The sequence below is a fragment of the Cornus florida genome, unplaced genomic scaffold, assembly GCF_030987335.1.
Source record: "Cornus florida cultivar Cherokee Brave unplaced genomic scaffold, ASM3098733v1 CherokeeBrave_3.0.0_Hap2_Chr06, whole genome shotgun sequence".
Classification (NCBI taxonomy): Eukaryota; Viridiplantae; Streptophyta; class Magnoliopsida; order Cornales; family Cornaceae; genus Cornus; species Cornus florida.
In genome coordinates, this window is record NW_026775576.1 from 29,666,616 (window position 1) to 29,675,572 (window position 8,957).

General features: G+C 39.6%; 1 protein-coding gene and 1 pseudogene across 1 annotated transcript; both read left to right on the forward strand.

Annotated features, from left to right (window-relative positions):
* The first annotated feature begins 1,143 nt into the window (after positions 1–1,143).
* LOC132313903 (probable xyloglucan galactosyltransferase GT11) lies at positions 1,144–2,685 on the forward strand (annotated as a pseudogene).
* Positions 2,686–8,060: 5,375 nt separating this feature from the next.
* Positions 8,061–8,483, forward strand: LOC132313904 (uncharacterized). The gene has a single exon (XM_059812840.1). It carries the CDS (start codon positions 8,061–8,063, stop codon positions 8,481–8,483), a length of 423 nt encoding a protein of 140 aa, XP_059668823.1.
* Positions 8,484–8,957: the final 474 nt, after the last annotated feature.

Below are 8,957 nucleotides of genomic sequence, written 5' to 3' on the forward strand. Positions count from 1 at the left end.
AGCTCGCCCGATTGAAAGGCGTTGATTTAAGATCACCGAAGCCTAAAAGTAGGACTATCAAGGAATTTTCCCTAATTTATTTGATTGTATATAAACAAATGTTTGAATGTAGATGATGCCTTCCTTGGTTATTATACATGTAGTGTGTAATGGGTATATGCTTGAATTTTGATTTAAAGGAAAGAAAGCGTGGAGTTGAAATAATTCACTTATAAACACGTGTGCATAGAGAGAGAATGAGAGAGAGTAATAAGAAGGGTATTTTTGTCTTTCGATTTAGTTACAATTTTTTTTATAAATATCCATATATAATTCATGACCAGTATCATAAAAGCACACATTTTCGTTATTAAACTGGACCGCGGTTAGTTGGAATTATGAAACGTAAAGAGATGTGAGTGAAATATTGGCAAAGATTAGAGGGTGTAGGTGAAATTTACCTTTTATTTTTTGACAAGAATTATTTGGATCTCAAAATGGTGACTACAGTGGTGGGTCTCTTGCTCCACAATCCTGAATTTTTTGAGAGGGTAGTTGTGTAATTTAAATAAAAATAAATTAATCATTCACTTATGTAGAGTTAGTGTTAAATAAAATAAAATAAAAAATTAGCGTTAGACTAGTCATTTCCTTGTATTGGAGTGCAAATATAAAAAAGTGTCAAAGTCATTTCTTTTTTTATTGGAGTGTAAATAATAAATATAAAAGAGTGGGAATATCGCTTAATTTTTTTTATTAATAATTACCGAGGTGTTATTGGTTTTTTTTATTATCAAGATGTTATCCAAGGTTTGTCGGATTAGACGGATCCATGCAAGGTGCCTCCCACGCGGATGTGGTAAAACCATAAAAGTAAGAACATTGAGATCAATTCTGAAATGTTTTTCCAGAAACTGACAGGGCGATCATCAATTCATGATTTCAATGTGAAAATAAGAATTGGTAACTGAATATAATGCCCAATAAATTGATATAAATAGACTAATTAATAAAATCATAATAAATACGTGGATAGAGAGGCTTCAGACAACCTCAAACCCAACATTATTTTTGCTCCACCATGAAATTCTTCTGCTCCTTTTCTATGGTGTACTTTGAGTACCTACCAAGGCTTTATTGATTTAATATTTTTGTTCGAGTTTGATGATCACCCATGAAAACCCATATGTTGAAATCATTCATCAAAAAGTGGCGGTGTGCTTTCATGATCAGCTTCCTCCTAGGTTTCTATTGCTTTGCTTTCATGGTTCAGATTTCTTTGCAGACAATATTCATAGTCCAGTAATCATATCTGCAACGGTCTCCAAGCTGCAGCCTAGTAAACAAAGTGAATTGCAGGTGACACCTGATCAGGATTCGTGCTCAGGTCGATACATCTATGTTCATGATCTTCCTAGCCGGTTCAATAATGACTTCCTCATTAATTGTTTGGCCAAACACAAATGGTTGGCTACGTGCCAGTCCATGTTGAACAAGGGTCTAGGTCCTCAGGTGGCTGCAAATTCTAATGGGGTTCTCCAAAATCAAGAAGGTTGGTTTGGGACAAACCAATACATGTTGGAAGTCATTTTTCATAACAGAATGAGGCAGCACAAGTGCTTGACAAATGACTCATCTCTGGCTTCAGCAATTTATGTACCCTTTTATGCCGGACTTGAATAGGCCCACAGCTGGGCTTCTAACGCACCGGTGAGGGACTCTGTCCCTCTTGATTTGGTCGAGTGGCTCGCTGAGAAACCCGAGTGGGAGTATATGTTGGGTAGAGACCATTTCTTTGTTGCAGGGAAGGTCACCTGGGTTTTCACGAGACAAATTAGAAACAATTCTGATTTGGCCAATAGGTTCATGTCATTACCAGAAGCTAAGAACATGACAACATTAATAACTGAGGCAGACCCAATGTCCAATAATGAATTTTCGATTCCGTATCCGACAAGTTTCCATCCTTCGAGTAACAATGAGGTTTTCCAGTGGCAAAAGAAGCTGCGAAGACAGCAAAGACCCTACTTGTTCTCATTTGTGGGTGGACCGCGACACGATCAGGATAATCAAGGTTTTATGCGGGGTGGGATTATTAACCAGTGCCTAGCTTCTTCAGGGAGGAGGAAATGCTGGTTTCTGGATTGTAATTCTAGTGATTGCAATGACCCGGTTCAAGTGACGAAGGTGTTTCGTAACTCTGCATTCTGCTTACAGCCTCCTGGAGATTCATTCGTTAGGCGATCAAAATTTGATTCGATTTTGGTTGGGTGTATTCCGGTTTTCTTCCATCCATGTACTGCCTATCTGCAATATATATGGTATTTGCCTAAGAATTATTCAAAATATTCGGTGTTTATACCAGAGAGAGATAGATCCAACATTGAGAAGACATTGCTTGAAATACCAAAACATGAAGTCTTAGCTAAGAGGGAAGAGGTTATAAAGTTGATTCCTAGGATAGCATATGCAAATCCAAGGTCAAGTTTGGAGAACATTGAAGATGCGTTTGATATAGCAATTAAACGAGTTCTTGAGCGAGTAGAGAGAATTAGGAGGAAGTTGAAGGAGGGGGGTTCTAATTTTCATTTTGAAGAAGATGATAGTAACAAGTACAAGCATTTTGGTTCAGTGAAAGAACATGAATGCCTTTCTATCCTTGAAAAATTAAAAGAGCCCAATTCTTTATGGCCAAAAGAAGCCTAATTACAGAACAATAAAAACTGAAGAAACAATACCAATTTCTTAATGGGTTGTAGGCAGGTCAAGTGGTTTCTTTACATTTTCCTTCTAGTGTTTCTTTTCAGGTTTTTGGTTGGTATATTTAGTTTTCTTCCAAAATTTAGTATTTGTTCCTGAAACAAACCATAAATTGGCAGCCTTTTCATGCTTTGAAGGAATTTAAAAAATATGTAATCTGTAAAATCATAGTAACAGATAATATTTCCCCTCTTGCCTTCATATTCTGATAATTCTCCAAATGCATGTTCTGAATTAGATAAAAACCAGATTACAATGGCAATTTATGAGAAATCATAACATAGACCTATTGTTTTTTATTAATTAATTAGTTAATTAATTATTATTATTATTATTAGGAAAAATATCACATATTCTTTAATAATAATAATAATTTATTATTATTATTTATTTAATACAGTTTAGATATTTATTATTATTATTATTATTATTATTATTATTTTTTAACATGGCAAAAAGAAAAAGCTATACCGCATCTACAAAGCACAACCAAAGAAACAACCCTATGCAAAGGCATAAGGATAAACCCCAAACAAAACCACCATACCACCATAATATGAGGTATGGGCACAAAGACCCTGCACCCATAAAAGCATTCCATGCCCAGTCCAAACGACGAAGACCCATAGACAATTGGTCATTTTCAATTGCAGGCCACAAAAATGGGCTTAATGCCAGACCAAACTGAACATCAGCCCCAGTGAAGAGGCCCACAGTTACAATCAGGTACTTGACATTATAGTGATCTATAATTTGTGGGCCAACCGTTCAAGAACAAACCGTCCTTGCGTTTTCCCCATGCAGCAACAAATAAAAGTTTAACCATGGAGCCAAAAGCGGACCCCACATTGTATGACGTGAGAAATGAGGGGGACATTGGGTTACACGATGACCAAACGGAGGGAACTGACCAATCGCCGGCGAACCACCATCATTGTGAGCCTTGTCTATAACAACAAAACACCACCAAGAACAGACAGCATCAAAAAACCTATGCACCGAGTGATTTCCAACCTCACAGATCTTTTTGGCGACAACCAGCCACGACCCATAGTTAATGGCATCCGGAGAAGAGGGAGTGCTGATCAGAGCAAGAGAAATGAGCAGCAAACCTGCTGCAAGAACACGCCCAATGCCTAACAACCCTAAACTGTAATGCTCCTGAATTTTATCATTTTCTAATTTTTGGAATTTTCTGATTTTTAAGGGTATTGTCGTCTTTTCCTTTTTTGCGGCCCGAACACCGTGGGGTGTGCCGAGTGTGTCAGAGAGTAGTTCGGGACATTTTCTTGAGTTCAGGACTCTTAGAAATGTACTGGCTGCTATTTCGGCATTTTTCTGGTTTTCGGGCCGGAGGTCCCGAGTGGGACCCGCTACCGGGATTGTTGTGCATGGGGGTTGCGTCACGGGTCTATTGCATGTCATGTATAACTATTTTATGTATATTTTTGTGATATTGTGTTAAATTATGTGGTTGGAATTAAATTAAATTATGTATATAAAAAAATGGTGGAATTTTCTTTATGGTGGTACCCACCACCATTTTTCCTTTTCTTAAACGGTCAATAGACCATTATTTGGTCTCATTCTCTCTCTCTAAAATCCCATGCCTCTCTCTCTCTCTTCCCTTTCATTTTCTTTTTCTTTTTTTCCTAAAATTCAAGGCTTGATCTAGCCCTGTCCGTCGGAAATTTGATAGTACCGTTTTGGGCAAAGTTGTAGAGCTCGTCGATGCCGTCGTTTTGATCGGAGCAAATCTCTGTTTGGCCACCTTTGGGGGAATTTGAAAATTCTATGGCTTGGGGTGGAAATTTGGGGTTTTTCTTCAAATTGAGGTAAGGGTTCCTAATCCATGACTTCTTAGACTTTTGTGAGTCAATTTTTCCATGATTTGTGGTTTAACATGTTAAACTTGTGTTGATTTCCTCTAAAATGGTTTAAATGTTGTATATGAATTATATGCCTATTTTTATTAGATGATTTGTCTGAGAAAGCATACTTATTATGTTCAAATTGTTAGAATTGGAAGTATGGAAGCATGTTGATTTATGAGTTACAAAATTCTCTATATATATGACATTGAAAAGTATGAGACATCCATGCATATCATTGGACATGAAATGGGAGAGTTTTAATTTAAAGGAAATGTAAAAAGGTTTTGGGAAAAATTTGATGAAAAGTTTGCGAAAATCCGGACGCCTAAGAGGCGCCTAATGGTACGTAGTGTTATTGTAATCTAGAGGGAACTATGGAGAGACTCTAGTGTGGTTGAGCTGCCTAGGCCTAGACGACGGCATGGATGTGTCATGTGGTCGGGTATAGCTAGCCAACCCTTCCCTCATGATGCCATAGAGGTGCTATGAGTCAGATTGCATTAACGGTTTGGAACGATGAAATGGAAATGTTTTGTAAACGGGGAGTGACATTGCACTGCATTTTATAGCACGGCATAGATTATTCATGACTTGGATAGTTGATATTGATATTGTGGTTGTATTTCTCCCGGTAAGGCATGATCCCATTTTCTCTATTCCTATTCATTGTGGATTCACGGGGTTTCAAGAGGTGTGTCTTAGGCACATCCTACTGAGTCATTGTGTTCATCCCTCTGTTATTAACATTTTTCAGGGCTCGGGAAAGAAGTGACGGATGACGGTCCACCACAAGTCTAGTTCGAGGACTTGAAGTTTATTTTGCTACCTTTTGTGCACATGAACCATTCTTTTGTAAAGCTTAAATTTCCAGAATGTATCAATTGTAGAGCATGGCCATGTAATTTAATTATGATAATTGACAGTAGTTTAATGTAAATGTATAACTATGTTGGCATCTTTGTAATGAATGGGAAATGCTAAAATATTCTGTGATTGATTATGGATGTGTTTAGTTGTATATCATTATGCACTGTTGTCGTGAATTCGGAATTGAGTGATTATCAGGTTTAGCTCATCAAGAGCCCAGATTGCTGGACTTTTAGGCTTCACATAGCAACATTCCAAGGCTTGTCAGCCGGCTAACAAGGTATATCAACCGACTGACAGGTATCTCAAGGCCATTCCAGTGAGTTGAGTAAATGAGAAGCCTTGTTTTAGCTGATCGAACCTCATCGTTGGTCGACCAAAACTCCATCACCAGTCGGCCGACAGTTCATTTTAGAGAAATCCTGAGAGCATACAATCTTGAAGGTCGTTTCAGCCGGCCGACCTTGTGGATCAATCCGCCGAACCTCACTTTCAGTCAACTGAAGGACCACTATAGCAAAGTCCCGAGAGTTTGCATAATTGAGGATCGTTTCGGCCTACTGATCATCTCAGTCAGCCGGCCGACCATGCAGTTTCAGCCGGCCGACCCTTCCCATTTGACCTGCTCACTTGAATATTTTGTTAAGTTATGCCTTTAGTGTATCTTGGGCCCTGGATTGACTCATGTGTCAGATATTGATGTAGGAATGGACGGTGTTGAATTAGTTGATCTCGGGTTCGAGTAAAGACCCGTTTAACTGTTCGGACCCACGAGTTCAAGTCATTACAAATTGGTATCAAAACGAAGGTTCGAATGCTATTAGGACAACGGGTAAGGCCTAACTAGGATTGCATGGGGAAGTTGAACTACATGTTTAATTGCTTATGTGTTAAGTGTTTAAATTGTTTGAAAAGCATGCCTAATTGCCCACTTGATTTCCTGTTTTGTGATTACGTGCTAAGTGTTCAGTGTTATTGTATGGTGATAGTATGACCATGTTCATCATTGGTCGGGTTTTTTTGGGAGCATGGAATGTGTTCAAATGTTGTCATTCTTGTCGAGTCATTCGTGTGATGACTCCGTTCTTGTGTGTACTTTTGTGTCATTGTTTTGACTCGTTTCTTCTTCTTTTTAGCGTCATGCCACCACGAAGGGATCTCGAGAAAAGTTCTCGCTCCAATCCCATAGAAAGGGATCAGGAGTAAGTTGAAGAAAATGTCTTGTTGCGTAATTTGATCCCACCAAGAGGGGGACAAACGAGGGAGACCGTTGATCCACCTCTTTAGATAAGTAAGGAGCAGTTGAAGTTGGCCGTACAGGCAGTCTTGCATGATGTGTTTCAGTCATTCAGGGCATCATCGTCACAGGTTATGTCACCACCGGCACCACCTTCAAAGAAAAGTGAGTCGGATGAGACTCTTTATTATATTGCAAATTTTGTGAAGTTAATGCCGACTTTGTTTGAGGGCTGCCCAGATCTGCTTGTTGCAGATAATTTCATGGAAAGGGTAGAGAAGCATCTTAACGCTATGAATTTGGCATCAGACAAGTTGAAGATTACCTTGGCGACTTACAATTTTATTGGGGATGTAAAGATTTAGTGGAAGACCATGTCTCATACCCACAATGTGGATACCATGACATATGATGCTTTCAAGAAACTTTTCTATGAAAAGTATTTTTCAGCGCCTAAGAGAAGGGAGTTGAAGAAAGAGTTTGATGGCTTAAAGCAAGGAAATATGACAGTCCTGAATATGAGAACAAGTTCACATCTCTTTTGAGGTTTGCACCAGAGATTGTTAAAAATGAGGAAGGGAAGACAGAAAAATTTGTTGATGGCCTTAACCTCGTCATTAGGCCAATTGTGGTCGCCGCAGAATTGACCGAATATGTAAAAGCAGTGAGGAAGGCCTTAGTGGTTAAGGCCGAAAGCAAAGATAACAAAGCTATTAGGGAGTCCTATAAGAACAGTAAGAGCATGAGTGTCATCTCCAAGGGTCAATCACATAAAAAGCAGAAGAATGAACAGTCAAATTCAGAGGACGGCAGTCAGCCAGATCCGCACCCACAGCCTCAGTGTCCATTGGGTCTTCTAAATCGAATGTTACTTGTTTCAAAGCTATTAAGTAGAAGAATGAACAGTCAGGGTTTTGACAGGCACCACCACCTCAGTCATCTCAGCCAGTTATGACAGCTCAGAGTTCTTGACCGGGCAGAGGGACTTCTTCTAGTGCACCCACTCAGCAGTCTGGTTATCAGGCAGATGGTCTCAAGGGCAGAGGACCCAAGGTGGTGTGTATGCAATCACTCTAGTCGATCCATCATCCAGTCCTTCAGTTGTCAGGGGTACGTTTCTTGTGTCCCATTCTTGGGGTCGAGTGTTGTTTGATTCCAGTACTTCTTATTCATTCATTGTTTCATCATTTGCACGGGCATTGGGTTTGGAGGTCAATCAGTTAGACAGACCACTTTGTGTTGACACGCCTATTAGGAGTTTAGTCACTCTTGGTAGAGTTTATCGGGGCTGTTCCATTACCATTTCTGGATGAGTACTTGAGTTCGATCCCATCCTTCTCGAGATGACAGAATTTGACGTCATACTTGGGATGGACTGGTTGTTGACTTTCAGAGCCATTATTGATTGCTTTAGGGGCAGAGTTTCAGTGTGTACCTCGGATGGGGATTGCTTCTGTTTTGTGGGGCATCGGTGTGATTCTCTCACTCCTTCATTTTACAACATTAGAGGTCGAGATCGACAGACATTCTTCTTGGCTAGCCTTTTTGCTGACGATGATGTTGAGTTTTGTGGGGTTGATTATTTAGAAGTTGTGCATGATTTTTTAGATGTGTTTTCGGAGGACTTGATAGAGTTGCCTCCACACCGAGAGGTAGTGTTTGCTATTGACTTGATGCCTAGTACCGCGCTAATTTTTATGGCACCATATCGTATGGCACCGATTGAATTGGAAGAATTGAAGAAGCGGCTTGATGATTTGGGGTGAAAGGCTTCATCCGACCGAGTGTGTCACCGTGGGGCGCACCGGTCTTGTTTGCTAAGAAGAATGATGGTTCTTTGAGGTTGTGCATTGATTATCGGAAGTTGAATCATGCCACCATCAAGAACAAGTATCATTTGCCAAGGATATATGATATGTTTGACCAGTTAAAGGGAGCTAATTATTTTTCGAAGATTGACTTGAGGTCAAGCTATTATCAGTTATGGGTTAGGGATGAAGATATTTGGAAGACCGCTATTCGTACATGGTATGGACATTATGAGTTCCTTATTATGCCTTTTGGCTTGACTAATGCGTCAGCGGCATTCATGGACTTAATGAACCGTGTCTTCCACGATTACTTGCACTAGTTTGTGGTAGTTTTCGTGGATGACATACTTGGGTATTCACGGACTCGGGAGGAACACGAAGTCCATTTGAGTATAGTGTTGCAGATGCTATAAGAGCACCGTTTGTACG